Here is an 18,763-nt window from a genome sequence, read left to right on the forward strand (position 1 = left end):
ATTACTCGAAATTATTCGACTTTCGAATTCTAAATTATTATTGTTATAAATTTTTATATAAGATGTGTAGAATGTATAAAAACTAAAGAAATAAGATGATGTGAATTAAAATTTAATAATAATTAGAAAAAATCTAAAATAGAGTTGGTAAATGATGAATGAACACATCAATTACAAAATAGAAAGATTTGGTCGACTAATAATTGTTGTCGTACTAATCCCCTGTGAAAGTCTTTGGCGTAAATTTGGTGCAAGACTAATGAATAGTAGTAACTTCTCTGCAAACGACTTCATGAATGCGCTTATGAAAGACACGGCTGTGTGAATACTACTATCATTGCATATCTTCAAGAACACAATGGCTAATAATACCACATTTCTTAGTCTGCTTCTAATTTGAGTATAACAATATATATATATATATAACAATATATATATATATTGCATATCTTCAAGAACACAATGGCTAATAATACCACGTTATTAATTTGAGTATAACAATATATATATATATATACAATATTATTTTTTTCATTAATTTTTTTTAAAAAAATATTCAGTAAAATATAATTTGATGAATAACTGAAAAATTTTAATTTGATACTCAAAAATTGTAATAGTTCTAAGTTAAATTGTGGTCTCATGGAATTAAAAACGAAAAGAAAATCAACTCTCTAGTGTGTGTCTTTTTACTTTTAGGAATTGGGTTGTTGGGAATAAATAATAAATGAAGACTTTATGTTTGTCATTATAAGATCTACCTTGACTCCACAATGTAACATATACATTGAGGAGCCAAAATGAGACTTTGTTTAGTGACAATCATACGACAGTTGACTATGAACAGCGATTTGCATAAAGAGTAAATTACACATAATTCGAGAGTCCGACAGACCCAATTAGAATTATGTATCATTGATGTTACTATGACATCATCTCTTACTCAAATAAATTAGTCATGTATGTCTAATTTTTGGACTACTTATCATCTTAATAGGAATTACTATGCTCATTATAAATTGAGTAAACATTATGATTTTATTAGGTCTTCTCACATAAATTAATAAAAATTGCAAACTCTAAATCATTATATTTATAAATTTATAGATAAGATGTGTATAATGTATACAAAATAAAGATGTGAGATGATGTGAACTAAAATTTAACAATAACTAGAAAAAGTCTAAAACAGAGTTCCCACGTCATTAAAAAAAAATTATTTTTTTCATTACTTTTTTAAAAAAATATATTCAATAAAATATAATTTGATGAATAACACAATAATTTTAATTTGATACTAAAAAATTGTTATAGTTCTAAGTTAATTTGTTTGGTCTTATGGAATTAAGGACCAAAAGAAAATCAACTCTCTAGTGCGTGTCATTTACTTCTAGGAATTGGGTTGTTGGGGTGGGATAAATCACTAGAAAAAAAATCTAAAACAGAGTTGGTAAATGATGCATGAACACAGTTATTAGAAAATAGAAAGATTTGGTGGACTAATAATTGTTGTCGTACTAATCCTCTGTGGAAGTCTTTGGCGTAAATTTGGTGCAAGACTAATGAATAGTAGTAACTTCTGTGCAACGACGTCATGAATGAGCTTATAAAAGACACAGCTGTGTGAATACTAGTATCATTGCATATCTTCAAGAACACAATGGCTAATAATACCACATTTCTTAGTCTGCTTCTTGTTCGTCTCCTTTTTCTTGTAATGTTGTTTTTAGGGTCATCGTCATTTTTGGTGAACAACATGACAAAACTCACCTCCGCCAAGTGCATTGAGATGGAGAGGAAAGCACTCGTCAACTTCAAACACGGTCTCAAAGATCACACAGGTAGCCTTTCTTCTTGGAAGGGCGAAGATTGCTGTCAATGGAGGGGCGTCGGATGCAACAACATAACCGGACATGTTGTCAAGCTCGATCTCAGAGGCAAGGCTTTTGATTCAAATGAGTACTACTACTATGTACCGAAGACCTTTGTATTACATTACCGAAGGTCGCGTTTGGGAGGTAAGATAAGTTCTTCTTTGCTTAAGTTGAAATATTTGAATTATTTGGACCTGAGCTCCAATGATTTTGGAGGAATTCGAATTCCTAAATTCTTGAGTATGTTTGAGAACTTGAGATATCTCAATCTCTCTTGTTCCATGTTTGGCGGTGAGATTCCATCTCATCTTGGAAATCTATCTAGCCTGAATTATCTTGATCTCGGTGATGATTATTTAATATGGTTTAATGAGGTTTCATTATGGCCTGTTGACCTACACACTTCAAATTTGAAATGGCTCTCGGGTCTCTCTTCTTTGAAATACCTTAACATGCAAAACTTGGAAGTCAATGACACTAATTGGCTGCAATTAGTTAACATGCTTCCTAACCTCATGGAGTTACACTTGCCTGGGTGTGGTCTACCGAGCCTTCCACTCTCACTCCCGTTTGTTAACTTAACTTTGCTTTCGGTTCTTGACATTTCTGGTAATGGGTTGATCTCCTCAATACCAAACTGGTTGTCCAATCTCACGAGCCTCACCAAACTTGATCTTAGCGTTAATCATTTTAGTGGCGTCATTTCGAGTGAATTCGTGAAGTTGACGTCTTTGGAAGACCTTGATTTGTTTTCTAATAGGTTTGAAGGTCAAGTACCAATATTTTTTGGGAATCTTTGCATGCTTAAAATTTTAGACCTTCAACGAAACAATTTCAACGGTGAGGTGGTTGAGTTTTTTGGTGCATTCTCGGGCTGTCCAACCAGTAGCTTAATGTCACTAAGTCTAGCATACAACTCTTTTGAAGGGGAACTGCCCGATTCAATAGGAATACTCAACAATCTTCAACGATTGGATCTCTGGGGAAACTCTTTCTGGGGTTCAATTCCGAAATCAATTGGAAATTTGTCATCCTTGCAAGAATTTTACCTCTCTGCCAATCAAATGAATGGAACCATTCCTGAAAGTTTTGGACAGCTCTCAAAACTCAGATTCCTATATCTCCGAAGTAATTCATGGGAAGGGGTCGTCACAGAGGCCCAGTTGATGAATCTCACAAGATTAGAAGATTTTAGAATATCAACAGAAAAATTCGGATCCTTGATTTTCAATGTGACATACGAGTGGGTACCTCCTTTCAGGCTCAAAATTCTTGAAATAGAAAACTGCCTGGTGGGTCCTAGATTTCCGGTATGGCTTCAAGTTCAAAATGAACTCACTCATGTGTCCCTTACGAATGTTGGAATTGCAGATACCATTGCCGAGGAATGGTTTTCCATGTTATCTTCTCAAGTTGTCCATTTGGATCTATCTAACAACCAAATAAAAGGGAAGCTACCAATCAATTTAGAATATCCAGAGTTATATACTATCGACTTGAGTAATAACTGTTTTGAGGGTTTGCTGCCACTTTGGTCCACTAATGCGTCCAATTTAATTCTTTATAGCAACTTATTTTCGGGACCAATTCCATCGAATATGGATAAATTGATGCCGAAGGTACGATTTTTGCTTCTGTCCAAGAATCGTCTAAATGGTACCATTCCATCATCGATATGTACAATGAAGAATTTAGAATATCTTGTCTTGGGGACCAATCAACTATTCGGGGAGCTCCCCCATTGTTGGAACAAATTTCAAATGTTAAAGCTTTTGGATGTAGCGAACAATAGTCTTTCAGGTAATATTCCAAGTTCAATTGGTTCTCTAAGTTCTCTTGGAACATTATTGTTGAGTAGCAATAATTTAAATGGACAAATTCCTCAATCCTTGCAAAATTGTTCAAATATTTGTATCATTGACCTTGGGGGAAACAGATTAAATGGAAAACTACCTTTGTGGATTGGACACAATACAACTCCATTTCTTGAGCTGTTACGTCTAAGATCTAACTCGTTCAGAGGAAGCATTCCTCAACAATGGTGCAATCTTAAAAGCCTTCACATCCTAGATCTTGCACACAACAATCTTTCAGGGGTCATTCCCACTTGTTTCGCAAATTTCTCATTATCGAGTAACGGCAGTTCCATCACAATTAGTGTGGACCAAATAAGTTTGGTGGCAAAAGGAAGAGAATTGAGATATGGTTGGACTCTACAATTTGTCAACAGCATTGATTTTTCAGCAAATAGCCTAGTTGGTGAAATCCCTGAAGAGATAACAAACCTAGTTGCACTTGGTACCTTAAATTTTTCAATGAATTATCTGTCTGGACGCATACCAGAGAACATTGGAAATTTGCGAAATTTGGAAACCTTAGATCTTTCAAACAACAATCTCTCAGGACCAATTCCTCAAAGTTTATCTTCACTGTTTTTTTTGAACCACTTGAATCTGTCTCACAACAACTTGGTAGGAAAAATTCCAACTGGCAATCAGCTCCAAACATTCGATGATCCGTCGATTTATGAAGGTAACCCCTTACTGTGTGGGCTTCCTCTTACCAAGTGCCTAGGCGATGTTACATCTAATGTGCCTCCTCTCAATGGAGGTGGTCTAAATCATAGTGACAACGGAAATGATCTTGACATGGCATGGTTCTATTATAGCATGGGACCGGGATTTGTTGTCGGATTTTGGGTTGTTTTGGGTACTTTGTTGATAAAGAAGACATGGAGGCATGCCTTGTTTCAGTTCGTGGAGAACATGACCGAAAGGATAACCCTTATGATTGCATTGAGAAGGGCTCGTTTGTAATCTATTTGTTTTCAAGTGAAATATAGTAGTACCCTTACCCATGTGATTTGTAAGTGCAATCCTATGTGATTTGCTTGGTTGTTTTCCTCTTTGTAATTGTGGCAATAATATGTGTAATTGTGTATGTGCAATTAGATATGCATTGTCTTGTATAATTCAATCACATTGCAATTTCTATACCACTCGAGCATATTTTATCCTTTTTATCACAAAATAAGCTCCTGATTTCACTCACCTTTCACATTTTCTGATGGATGATTCAAATCACGTGACACATAAGTTTACATATATTTATGAGATGGGGAGTTCAGTTATGCTAGTGAAAATTATTCCACATACTGAAATATCCGTAAAATATTGTTATTCTCGTGTCTGTATCCTTTAGAATTTCACTAGAAATTACAATTAAATTCGACTTTAAACAAGAAATTACTATTAAATTCGAATATAATTTCGATTTTTAAAACAAATGTAATGCACCAAACATTTCAATGTCTACATATATTCTAGATCAACAATTCAAAAAAAAAAATTCAATACAGCCAACAAAGCTAAAATCTAAAATCTAAGAAAAAGAAAAGCAAATATCAAAGAAAAAATTACAATCCAGCCCACAGAGCTAAAATGTTAGTAGTTGTTTTAATCACATAAAGAAAATATTTTTTTTTATTTTTTTTATCCTCACAAAGGAGGGGAAGGAGGCCTCGAACACGAACTAGATCACTAGATAATACCCTATCACATAAAAAATAAAAAAAAATAAAAAAATAAATTAAGACTGAAATGGACATAGAGAAGTGAAATCAAGATGCTAATTAAGAACCAAACTCTCTCATACTCTTCGAAATCCATGGTGTTTCATCTCCCAAAATCCATGGTGTTCCAATAGCAACCTAGCATCATCACAAAACACATGAAGAAAACTGAAAATTGACAATATGATATAATAGTAGTTCTGATAAAACAATAATAGAGAAAGGTAGTTGGCAATATATTATTGCCATTCATATATATCCAAATAAAAGCTCTCTACTGTTTCATCTCCTCAAATCACTTTACCAAACCTAATACATGGTGTCGCGTACCTAAACTTAGTGGTTGACTCTAACCCAACCTTACCAACCATCCAAAAGAAACCCAATACACACAATGAACCGGAGTGAGCCAACCAAATCACGAGCTCTAGTCTGTCACATGCCTCTCAGGAGTGAATACCTGAAAAGATGTGAAGGAGAAATTCAAAAGTTTAGCAAGAAATTGCTAAATACAATCATTGTTCAACAAATCAATCTAACCATGTACTATTATATATAAATACAACTCATATAAGGTACATTAATCAAATATATATAAGTTATAATGAGAACAATAAACAATATTAAGATAATGAGAAACCATCATAAACATTGGATGATAGCATCAATTATGACACATTGAGGTGTCTCAGATGACCGTCGTGAGAAATTTATCCAAAATTGTCATATGGTTTCACTGTTTCTATAGAATCATAAATGAGAGAAGAGAGAAAAAAAAAAACACATAATGCATAAATATACGTGTGTGTGTGTGTGTGTGTGTGTGTGTGTGTGTGTGTGTGTTTGTGTGTGTGTGTGTGTGTGTGTACATAATCAAACAGACAGATATAGAGAGAGGGTGAGAGCAGAATGGATACAAAAAAAGAATGATTATTGCTTCAGTGGGTGCTGTGAGACCACAGGAAAATAAGAGAAAATTTAGAACTTGAGTGATTATATATTTGTAGAATCATAGATATAATAAAATTATGTTATTAATTTATTACTGTATCCTAGCCGTGTCCGTGTCCGTGTCCGTGTCTATTTTTATTTTATTTTTTTAAAATTTATAAATATAGGAAGTTGACAAAAAAAAAATTGTTTAAGCGGGTTAAGATGGACCCACATTTAGCATAAAAATCAAATTTATATCCAAAAACATAAATAAAACATAAACATAACAGATTAACAAAGGTACAACTGATCAAGAAATACCCATGCATAAATCAATTAGGAACATATGAACAAGAAACTAACAAACCAAAACAAGGCTTGATGTCGAAGAGCAACTGAATTTTGAGTCTTCAATGTTCACCAAATTCAGAATTCCATCTTTATCTTTACTATTTTGGGCCCCAAGATCTTTGGGATTTCTTATTAAAAGAGCAAACAGTGTATAAGCCCAAAAAAACAAGGCCAAACAAGGCACACAATAAAATTGTATAGAATTGGGGATTCTACAATTTTATCATACGATTCTACCCAAAAAAGCGATTTTCATGCAATTTAACTCATTTTGGGGGGTCTAGGATCGTAGAATCGTGGGATTCTACAAACTAGAATCGCGATTTTAACAACCTTGATTCAATGCATTCTCAAGCATTGTTCTCATCCTCAAAAGTGTAATCATCCATCTGATATATCATTTACAATTGTACGCCATTTAGGTAAAGTGTTTGCACTTACAGACTTAACATTCCAAACATGAACTCAGAACTTACGAAGAGTATATCTAAAATTCATCATCCATATTCAGCTTATATATCCATGTAACTCTTTAGTGCTTTCCCATACTCTCGACTTTAGTATTTAGAAGTACCAATTTTTGGGTAATTATATTATTAAACACCCTAGACTCAGTCTAAAATTACTTAATTAAGTAAATTTTTATTTTGAACTACCAAAAATATTTTTTTGGTAATTTATGAAATTTTCTGAAACTTATTTCTATTTTTCTCTAAATTTTATTAATTATAAATAATTATCAGATGGATAAGAGGGGCCCATCATGCTGTCCTAAGCATGTGGAGTCAGGAAGGTCCATTATGCTGCCAAACCACCACCCATCGAAGCCTCACACGCCCCACGCACCTCCAGGTGCACATGGACTTGCGTCGCTCACTGTTCCTCTTCTTCCCCAATTGTTTTCTGATCAAATTTACGCCCATGAACCCTATTTTGCAACCCAGCCTTTGCAAACCCAAATTCGACCACCAAATAGCCTCAATACATGTTTAAATTATGGGCAATTCAAAATGGATTCAAAAATCAAGTTACTGAGTGAAATTTGTGTTCCTTTGCAAGTTCGTGCAACCAAATCGAATTCGACAACAAGTTCCTTTTTAACCATCTATGCAACTTATGTGTATATACAGAATATAGGTTTTCTTGAGAGTTAGAACTTGATCATACTAATTCACATATAATCATATGCACATGTATAATCTGCTCATATAGCTATCTAGTTACTCATTTATCAATACCTCAACCTATACTTGCATTGATTATGCTTTCTATAATTAACCCACCAAATTTGATAACAAGCTTAGTCCTCATTCATTAGACAATTTCCAGCCAATCACACACAATAATTACATCTTGTTAAGCAGTCAATTATTATTCATGAGGCTTAAAAACACTGATAATTGAAGTCATTGGTTTCCTGTAAATTACATGTCACTTTAATCTATTAAAACAATTTTAAATTAATTAAATTAATCTAACAAATTCAAATAAACTAACATACTATTAAATACCAAATTCTTAATTAGAGTAGGGCTACTCATATACTACTATAGTATAAAATTCGCAAGATTAATCATTTGACCCTCAACTATTTTAAAAATCAATTTTAAACTTTTGTGGGTATTACACATAGGATTTACTACCAAACACAACAGTCATTCCAAAGTTGAAGTCTATCAAATACCACAAATTATCATTAAATCAATCAAAGAACATTAAAATAAATTGGTTTTTAGTTACTGAATTAATTTTACCTTGGTCGATTGTAGTTCACTTTTTTACGCCTGCATATCAAGACATCCGTATCCGTATCCGAAATTCCCGAATACACTTTTGCTTCAAAGGTTTCCACAGGATTGTCATCCTTATCCTTATCCTTGGCCTCAAAGGTAATATAATACATGAAACCACCAACAGGCATCGAATTTGCCTTCACAACCTTCACAAATTCGTAATTTGCATCCTACAAGAAATTTTACAATATAGAAGAAGGGTTAAAAAGAATTGAAAATTTATTGCACAAAAGGAAAAACAAACGGTAAAAATAAAACTACATATGTATCTTCTGTTGTAATTATCAACTGCTAAATTCGAACATCTGTTAAGCTGTTTAAATGATCGGTGATCGGTGATCCGTGAACTCCACACCAGGCCTGAGAAATGGAATAATGATACCCAATGCAAAGGTTTGGGGAAATTCAGGAACATCAAACCCCTGTAATGTACATAAAATTTAGTCATGCAATAGATTATTGACATTCAATACATATATATTTATATACAGATTAACTATAATGTTCCAGTATAATAGGCTATATAAACTTAAGGTGTAATCAGAGTTCAGAGAAAACAAAAACAAAGAAGTTCAACTGGCAATAAATTATTGACATTATTCATATAGATCCATATAATATATATCTCCACTGTTTCATCTCCTCAAATCAAGTAATGAGAAAATTAAATTGTTATGAAATCAAATCAAATAAAACAAATTCCACAAATCATTATGAAATCAAATCAAAGAAAATTAAAACAAATTGCTATTGAGGGCATATATATATATATATATAGACGAACAACTGACGGCATTAGCTTGAAAATCGAAGAGACACTTACATCGCTGATTCCAACAGCTTTATAGTACTCCAGATACTCTTTCTTGGTCATCCCACGAAGCCCACCTCAACGATTGGATCTCTCAGGAAACTCTTTCTGGGGTTCAATTCTGAAATTGATTGGAAATTTTTCATCCTTTCAAGAATTTTACTTCTCTTACAATCAAATGAATGGAAACATTCCTGAAAGTTTTGTAGAGCTCTCAAAACTCAGAACCTTGGATCTCTCGGGAAACTCTTTCTGGTGTTCAATTCCGAAATGGATTGTAAATTTGTCATCCTTGCAAGAATTTGACCTCTCTTCCAATCAAATGAATGGAACCATTCCTGAAAGTTTTGGACAGCTCTCAAAACTCGGATCCTTACATCTCAAATATAATTCATGGGAAGGAATCTCACGAGATTAGAAGATTTTAGAATATCAACAGAAATATTCGGATCCTTGATTTTCAATGTGACATACGAGTGGGTACCTCCTTTCAGGCTCAAATTTCTTGAAATAGAAAACTGCCTAGTGGGTCCTAGATTTCCGGTATGGCTTCAAGTTCAAAATGAACTCACTGATGTGTACCTTAAGAATGTTGGAATTGCAGATACCATTGCCGAGGAATGGTTTTCCATGTTATCTTCTCAAGTAGTCAATTTGGATCTATCTAACAACCAAATAAAAGGGAAGCTACCAATCCATTTAGAATATCCAGAATTAGATAGTATTGACTTGAGTAATAACAGATTTGAGGGTTGGCTGCCACTTTGGTCCACTAATGCGTCCAGTTTTTATCTTCATAGCAACTTATTTTCGGGACCAATTCCATCAAATATTGATAAATTGATGCCCAATTTAGTAGCATTGTATTTGTTTGAGAATCGTCTAAATGGTACAATTCCATCATCAATATGTACAATGGAGAGTTTAATAGTACTTGCCTTGGGGACCAATCAACTATTCGGGGAGCTCCCACATTGTTGGAACAAATTGCAAATGTTAAATTTTTTGATGTAGCAAACAATAGTCTTTCAGGTAATATTCCAAGTTCAATTGGTTCTCTAAGTTCTCTTCAAACATTATTGTTGAGTGGCAATAATCTAAGTGGACAAATTCCTCAATCCTTGCAAAATTGTTCAAAGATTTGTACCGTTGACCTTGGGGGAAACAGATTATATGGAAAACTACCTTTCTGGATTGGATACAACACAACTCCATTTCTTGAGGTGTTACGCTTGTGATCTAACTCATTCAGAGGAAACATTCCTCAACAATGGTGCAATCTTAAAAGCCTTCACATCCTAGATCTTGCACACAACTATCTTTCGGGGATCATTCCCACTTGTTTGGGAAATTTATCATTATTGGCTAACAACAGTTTCCAAGCAATCGGAATGGAGCAAATAAGTTTGGTGGCAAAAGGAAGAGAGTTGAGATATGGTTGGACTCTACAATATGTCAACAGCATTGATCTTTCAGCAAATAGCCTAGCTGGTGGAATCCCTAAAGAGATAGCAAATCTAGTTGCACTTGGTACCTTAAATTTTTCAATAAATCGTCTGTCAGGACACATACCAGAGAACGTTGGAAATTTGCGATATTTGGAAACCTTAGATCTTTCAAACAACAATCTCTCAGGACCAATTCCTCAAAGTTTATCTTCACTGACACTTTTGGCTCACTTGAATCTGTCTCACAACAACTTGGTAGGAAAAATTCCATCTGGCAATCAGCTCCAAACACTCGATGATTCGTCGATTTATGAAGGTAACCCCTTACTGTGTGGACTTCCTCTTCCAACCAAGTGCCTAGGCAGTGATACACCAAACATGCCTCCTCTCAATGGAGGTGGTCTGAATGATAGTGACAACGGAAATGATCTTGACATGGCATGGTTCTATTGTAGGACCGGGATTTGTCGTCAGATTTTGGGCTGTTTTTGGTACTTTGTTGATAAAGAAGACATGGAGGCATGCCTTGTTTCAGTTCGTGGAGAACATGACTGAAATGATAGCCCTTATGATTGCATTGAGAAGGGCTCGTTTATAATCTATTCGTTTTCAAGTGAAATATCCCTATAAGTGCAATCCTTTGTGATTTGCTTGGTTGTTTTCCTCTTTTTTAGAGAGGATGTGTAATTCTGTGTGTGCAATAATATATACATTGTGTGTGCAATAATATATGCATTGTCTTGTATAATTCCATCATATTGCAATTTGTATACCACTCGAGCCTATTTTATCCTTTTTATCGCAAAATAAGCTCCTGATTTCACTCACCAACTATGGTTCAGCATTTTCTGATGGATGATTTAGACAGTGAGATTAATTTAAAATATTTGCTTTAGTTTTGTTAAGTGACCTTACAAACAGATTTTTTTATCAAATATAATTTTTGAAAAATCATGTGACACATAAAAGTTTACATATATTTATGAGATGGGGAGTTCAATTATGCTAGTGAAAATTATTCCACTCTGAAATATTCACAAAATATTGTGATTCCCGTGTCTATATCCGTTAGCATTTCACAAGAAATTACTATTAAATTCAAATATATTTTTTAAAACAAATATAATGCATCAAACATTTCAATGTCTACATATATTCTAGATAAACAATTCAAAAAAAATTCAATACAGCCCACAAAGCTAAAATCTAAAATCTAAGAAAAAGAAATATCAAAGAAATAATTACTACAATACAGCCCACAGAGCTAAACTGTTAGTAGTCGTTTAATCACATAAAGAATTTTTTTTTGTTTTTTTTTTTTTACTCACAAAGGACAAAAGGAGGGGAAGGACTGGGCACTTAACCAACTAGATCTCTGGGTAATACCCCATCATATAAAAAAAATAAGACAAAAATGGACATGGAGAAGTGAAATCAAAATCCTAATTAAGAAATCCTAATTAAGAACCAAACTATGGTGTTCCAATACTAGCATTATTGTCCAAATCCATGGTGTTTCATCTCCCAAAATCCATGGTGTTCCAATACTAGCATCATCACAAACACATGAACAACTAGATCACTGGGTAGTTCAGAGAAAACAATAATAGAGAAGAGTTGGCAATATATTATTGCCATTCATATATATACCCAAATAAAAGATATCTACTGTTTCATCTCCTCAAATCACTGTGTCACGTACCTAAACTTAGTGGTCGACTCTAACCCAACCTTACCAACCATCCAAAAGAAACCCAATACACTCTCAGGAGTGAGTACCTGAAAAGATATAAAGGAAAAGTTCAAAAGTTTAGCAAGAAATTGTTAAATACAATCATTGTTCAACAAATCAATCTAACCATGTACTTTCATATATAAATACAACTCATATAAGCCTTATAGGGTACATTAATCAAATATAATTTATCTCTAATCACTTTAGATACATTATCACCATTCATTTCATATAATAATTATTATTATATCCATTTATGACCCGCCATTGACGGATTGGGAATGGGTTATTGACCTATTCATACCCAACCCATTCAAAACCCGCCCAAACCCACCCAATGGGCCGGTCAACCCGTTCCAACCCCTTTTTCCCCCTTTTTTTTTTTTTACTTTTGCAAACTTGATCTTTTGTGATAGTAAACTTCTGACTCAACTGTCAACAAATTCAAAATGACAAACAAATTCAAATTTTTTTTTCTATCCTCGAACAAGGTTTCTTTGACTACCATATTAAATAGCAAAAAGACAAAGATTAACTTAATTCAATAAATGGTTATAAAAACCCACTTACCGGGTTAAAAAAAAAAAGTGCAGAATTTGAAAAACTATTCTCTACTTAATTCGATAAATGTTCTGTTCTATCAATTTACTTAAATATATATATATATATACACATACATACATATATATATACATATAATTGAAACCCCGAGATGCAAAAATCACAAATTGAATACAAAATATAAGCAAGCATTCAGTATGAGTAGGAGGTTATGTATTCCTTTCATGAAAACAATCGGAATATATGTTTAGTTCATCATCATTATGCTCGCTCTATCAACAATTTTTATTTATACATATAAATATATTAAATATATATAAGTTATAATGAGAACAATAAACAATATTAAGATATTGAAACCATCATAAACATTGGATGATAGCATCAATTATGACACATTAAGGTGTCTCAAATGACCGTCGTGAGAAATTTATCCAAAATCATCATCTAGTTTCGTTGTTTCTATAGAATCATAAATGAGAGAAGAGAGATATGTATGTACATAATCAAACAAACAGATATAGAGAGAGGGTGAGAGCAGAATAGACTGAAAAAAAAAGAATGATTATTGCTTCAATGGCTGCTGTGAGACCACAGGAAAATAAGAGGAAATTTAGAGCTTCAGTAATTATATATTTATAGAAACATAGATATAATAAAATTATATTATTATTTTATTACCGTATCCTTGTTGTGTCCGTGTCCTATTATTATTTATTTTTTTTAAAATTTATATATATAGGAAGTTGAAGAGAAAGGCGCGCACACACAGAGAGCGAGAGAGAGAGTTATCACTGGGAAAAAAAATTAAATAAATAAATAAAATAAAATAAAATAAATTTGTTTGAGCAAGTTAAGATGGGTACCTACATTTAGCATAATAATCATCATAAGGTCGTCCTCGACATCCCCTCCGACTCTCACCTAAAGTAGTAGTGTGAACCAAGGTTGTTAAAATCGGGATTCTATGTAGGATTGTTGGGGGCTCCACACAATCGGATAGAGTAAGATTCTAGCAAACTAGTAGAAAACGTTTCAAACTATCTTATATCTGTGAGATATAGCAAGAATAAATCCAAAACACAAAAACTTGTATAGAAGTACCACTCCAAATATAATGATGTATAAGAGAATGTAGTGCTACTAATATATCCAAATAATTCAACTAATCCAGTTTCAAACTTTCAACATCAATTCAATTAGATATGAATTATAACTTATAACTTATTAGATGTTGCTTATAAAAAAAATTATAATAATAAAAAAGAATTATTACTTATTGACAAGAGATGAATCCTAATTTTAGGATGACTGAGAAGAATCCCAAAACAAAATGAGAGGTAGCTAACCAACTTCTGGGAGAGATGCTAGTGCTTCTAACTCGGATGCTACTAACTATATGAATTACTGAATTATAACATTAAGTTATAAACATTATACACTTAACAAAATTATCAAATTTATATCCAAAAACATAAATGGAACATAAACATAACAGATTAACAAAGGTACAACTGATTAAGAAATACCCATGCATTAATCAACTAGGAACATCTGAACAAAAAACTAAGAAACCAAAAAAAGGCCTGATGTCAAAGAGCAACTAGATTTTGAGTCTTCAATGTTCACCAATTTCAGAAATTCATCTTTATCTTTACTGTTTTGGGCCCCAAGATCATTGGAATTTCTTATTACGTAGTAACAGAGATCAACCCATAAAAACAGTGTATACCCCCAAAAAAACAAGGCACACAATAAAATCGTATAGAATCGGTAGAATCTTACGATTCTACTGTAGGATTCTACAATTTTATCATACGATTCTACCCAAAAGAGCAATTTAACTCGTTCTGGGGTCTAGGATCGTAGAATCGTGCGATTCTAGAAACTAGAATCGCGATTTTAACAACCTTGATTCAATGCATTCTCAAGCATTGTTCTCATCCTCAAAGGTGTAATCATCCATCTGATATATCATTTACAATTGTACGCCATTTAGGTAAAGTGTTTTGCACTTATATACTTAACATTCCAAACATGAACTCAAAACATAGGAAGAGTATATCTAAAATTCATCATCCATATTCAGCTTATATACCTGTGTAACTCTTTACTGCTTCCCATACTCTCGACTTCGGTATTTAGAAGTACCAATTTTTGGGTAATTATATTATTAAACAGCCTAGAGTCAGTCTAAAATTACTTGATTAAGTAAATTTTTATTTAGAATTACCAACAATATTTTTTTGGTAACTTATGAAATTTTTTTAAACTTATTTCTATTTTTCTCTAAATTTTATTAATTATAAATAATTATCAGATGGATCAGAGGGTAGGCCCATCATGCTGTCCTAAGCATGTGGAGTCAGGAAGGTCCATTATGCTGCCAAACCACCACCCATCGAAGCCTCACACGCCCCACGCACCTCCAGGTGCACATGGACTTGCGTCGCTCACTGTTCATCTTCTTCCCCAATTGTTTTCTGATCAGATTTACACCCATGAACCCTATTTTACAATCCAGCCTTTTCAAACCCAAATTCGACCACCAAATAGGCTCAATACATGTTTAAATTATGGGCAATTCAAAATGGATTCATAAATCAATTATTGAGTGAAATTTGTGTTCCTTTGCAAGTTCGTGCAACCAAATCAAATTCGACAACAAGTTCCTTTTTAACCATCTATGCAACTTATGTGTATATACAGAATACAGGTTTTCTTGAGAGTTAGAACTTGATCATACTAATCCACATATAATCATATGCACGTGCATAATCTGTCTGCTCATATACCTATAGATATATTCGCCCAGTTACTCATTTATCAATACCTCAACCTATACTTGCATTGATTATGCTCTCTATATTTAACCCACTAAATTTGATAACAAGTTTAGTCCACATTCATTAGACAATTTCCAGCCAATCACACACAATAATTACATCTTGTTAAGCAGTCAATTATTATTCATGAGGCTTAAAAACACTGATAATTACCAAAAGACCTTTGGCCTAATGGTATAACCTCCTCATCTTCAAAGAAGAGGGGAGGGGTTCGAGTTCGGGTATGGGCAAAAAAGTGTGTGTGTGTTTGCTTTACCATCCAAAAATAATAATAATAAAATAACACTGATAATTGAAGTCATTGGTTTCCTGTAAATTACATGTCACTTTAATCTATTAAAACAATTTTAAATTAATTAAATTAATCTAACAAATTAAAATAAACTAACTTACTATTATATACCAAATTCTTAATTAGAGTAGGGCTACTCATATACTACTATAGTATAAAATTCGCAAGATTAATCATTTGACCCTCAACTATTTTAAAAATCAATTTTAAACTTTTGTGGGTATTACACATAGGATTTACTACCAGACACAACAGTCATTCCAAAGTTGAAGTCTATCAAATACCACAAATTATCATTAAATCAATCAAAGAACATTACAATAATTGGGTATTTAGTTACTGAATTAATTTTACCTTGGTCGATTATAGTAACTTTTTTATGCCTGCATATCAAGACATCCATATCTGTATCCGTAATTCCCAAATACACCTTTGCTTCAAAGGTTTCCACAGGATTGTCATCCTTATCCTTATCCTTGGCCTCAAAGGTAATATAATACATGAAACCAACAACAGGCATCGAGTTTGCCTTCACAACCTTCACAAATTCGTAATTTGCATCCTACAAGAAATTTTACAATATAGAAGAAGGGTTAAAAAGAATTGAAAATTTATTGCACAAAAGGATAAACAAACGGTAAAAATAAAATTACAAACGTGTCTTCTGTTGTAATTATCAACTGCTAAATTCTAACATCTGTTAAGCTGTTTAAATGATCGGTGATCCGTGTGAACTCCACACCAGGCCTGAGAAATGGAATAATGATACCCAATGCAAAGGTTTGGGGAAATTCAGGAACATCAAACCCCTGTAATGTACATAAATTTAGTCATGCAATAGATTATTGACATTCAATACACACACACATATATATATAGAGATTAACAATTGAGGGCTTTACTTTGATGTTCCAGTATAATAGACTATAGAAACTAAAGGTGTAATCACAGTTCAGAGAAGACAAAAACAAAGAAGTTCAAATGGCAATAAATTATTGACATTATTCATATAGATCCATATAATATATCTCCACTGTTTCATCTCCTCAAATCAAGTAATGAGAAAACCTCACCATAAGCATCTAATAAAAGTAAAATAGCAATCATTCCAAATTTGAAGTCTATGAAATTCCACAAATCGTTATGAAATCAAATCAAAGAAAATTAAAACAAATTGCTATCGAGGGCATATATATATATATATATATATATATATATATATATATATATATATATTGACGGCATTAGCTTGAAAATCGAAGAGACACTTACATCGCTGATTCCAACAGCTTTATAGTACTCCAGATACTCTTTCTTGGTCATCCCGCGAAGCCCATCTCCATACCCATCAGAATCGCTTTCGCTATCACTGCCGATATCAGGGACAACGTCGTCTTCAATGTCAGAGACTTTGGATTTCTGCTTTTCGTCTTCATCGTCATAGTACAATTTATGGCAATGAGGTATTGCTTTCTTCGGTAATGTATCAGACCCTTCAAAAGAGTTCGAACCACTGCTAGAACCAGAAGAATCCATGTTCGCAGCAGCAGCAGCGATTTTATTGAAAAAAAGAGAGAGAACCCAAACCCAAACCCAAAGGTAAAAACAAATAGATATATAAATACGTAAATTGATTTTAGGACATGTTTGGATAAAAGTATAGGACGAAAAACAGATGCAGCTTAAAATAAGGTTAAATTACATATTTAACGCCTAGACTTTCACCATTTTGCAGTAAATTTCCTTTTATTATTTTTTTACCAAAAACTCTTTATCAACTAACCAGGATTTTAACCCCTTGACTTTCCCCATTTTCCAGTAAATTTCCTTTTATTAATTTTTTACCAAAAACTCTTTATCAACTAATCAGGATTTTTCTTTAACCAAAAAAAAAACTAATCAGGATTTTTTTTAAAATTTTTTTGTCAAAATACCCCACAACCAAGTTAAGGAAGGGTTTTTATACCTTAGACTCCCCCCTCCTTTCCTACCTTAGATTTTTATTTGGATCTATCAAGCAACCAAATAAAAGGGATGCTACCAATCCGTTTAGAATATCCAAAGTTATATAGTATCGTAACTGTTTTGATGGTTTCCTCCCACTTTGGATCCACTAATGCGTCCAATTTAATTCTTCATAGCAATTTCTTTTCGGGACCAATTCTATCAATAATGGATAAATTGATGTCCAAGACAGAAATATTGTATCTATTTGAGAATCGTCTAAATGGTACAATTCCATTATCAATATGTGCAATGGAGAGTTTAATAGATTTTGTCTTGGACCAATCAACTATTCGGAGCGAATTATAAAAGTTAAATTTTTTAGATATAGTGAACAATAGTCTTTCAAGTAATATTCCAAGTTCAATTGGTTCTCTAAATTCCCTTGAAACATTTTTTTTTGGTTAACTTAGAAACATTATTGTTGTAGCTGTAATCTAACTAGGCAAATTCCTTAATCGTTACAAAATTGTTCAAAGATTTGAATCATTGACCTCGGCGGAAACAAATTATATGAAAAACTACTTTTGTGAATTGGACACAA

At 33.0% G+C, this 18,763-nt stretch overlaps 2 protein-coding genes and 3 non-coding genes across 15 annotated transcripts; 1 reads left to right on the forward strand and 4 right to left on the reverse strand.

Annotated features, from left to right (window-relative positions):
• The first annotated feature begins 1,613 nt into the window (after positions 1-1,613).
• LOC132303417 (receptor-like protein EIX1) lies at positions 1,614-4,731 on the forward strand. The gene has a single exon (XM_059800656.1). It carries the CDS (start codon positions 1,661-1,663, stop codon positions 4,688-4,690), a length of 3,030 nt encoding a protein of 1,009 aa, XP_059656639.1. The 5' UTR covers positions 1,614-1,660; the 3' UTR covers positions 4,691-4,731.
• A 386-nt stretch (positions 4,732-5,117) lies between these two features.
• LOC132303418 (uncharacterized) lies at positions 5,118-18,567 on the reverse strand. Of its 11 annotated transcripts, none has more exons than XR_009481205.1 (9): positions 17,488-17,849; positions 16,911-17,024; positions 16,570-16,777; positions 12,484-12,560; positions 9,346-9,671; positions 8,784-8,944; positions 8,484-8,692; positions 5,776-5,905; positions 5,119-5,583 (listed from the first exon to the last, which is right to left on the reverse strand). XR_009481205.1 is itself a non-coding variant. In XM_059800658.1 (4 exons), the coding sequence occupies exons 1-4, from the start codon at positions 17,749-17,751 to the stop codon at positions 5,892-5,894; spliced, it is 600 nt and encodes a 199-aa protein (XP_059656641.1). In that variant the 5' UTR covers positions 17,752-17,849; the 3' UTR covers positions 5,590-5,891. The 11 variants fall into 11 exon arrangements, 3 of the variants coding, with proteins under 3 accessions (XP_059656641.1, XP_059656642.1, XP_059656640.1); XR_009481204.1 differs by lacking the exon at positions 5,119-5,583 and having other exon boundaries at positions 5,590-5,905; positions 9,346-9,454; positions 9,562-9,671; XR_009481209.1 differs by lacking the exon at positions 5,119-5,583 and having other exon boundaries at positions 5,590-5,905; positions 8,826-8,944.
• On the reverse strand, positions 6,083-6,179 carry LOC132305965 (small nucleolar RNA Z161/Z228). The gene has a single exon (XR_009481764.1). It is a non-coding gene; the product is annotated as a small nucleolar RNA Z161/Z228 (small nucleolar RNA).
• On the reverse strand, positions 13,270-13,344 carry LOC132305956 (small nucleolar RNA Z105). Its single transcript, XR_009481756.1, has one exon. It is a non-coding gene; the product is annotated as a small nucleolar RNA Z105 (small nucleolar RNA).
• On the reverse strand, positions 13,435-13,531 carry LOC132305966 (small nucleolar RNA Z161/Z228). The gene has a single exon (XR_009481765.1). It is a non-coding gene; the product is annotated as a small nucleolar RNA Z161/Z228 (small nucleolar RNA).
• Positions 18,568-18,763: the final 196 nt, after the last annotated feature.

This window comes from Cornus florida, unplaced genomic scaffold (genome assembly GCF_030987335.1).
Source record: "Cornus florida cultivar Cherokee Brave unplaced genomic scaffold, ASM3098733v1 CherokeeBrave_3.0.0_Hap2_Chr04, whole genome shotgun sequence".
NCBI lineage: Eukaryota > Viridiplantae > Streptophyta > Magnoliopsida > Cornales > Cornaceae > Cornus > Cornus florida.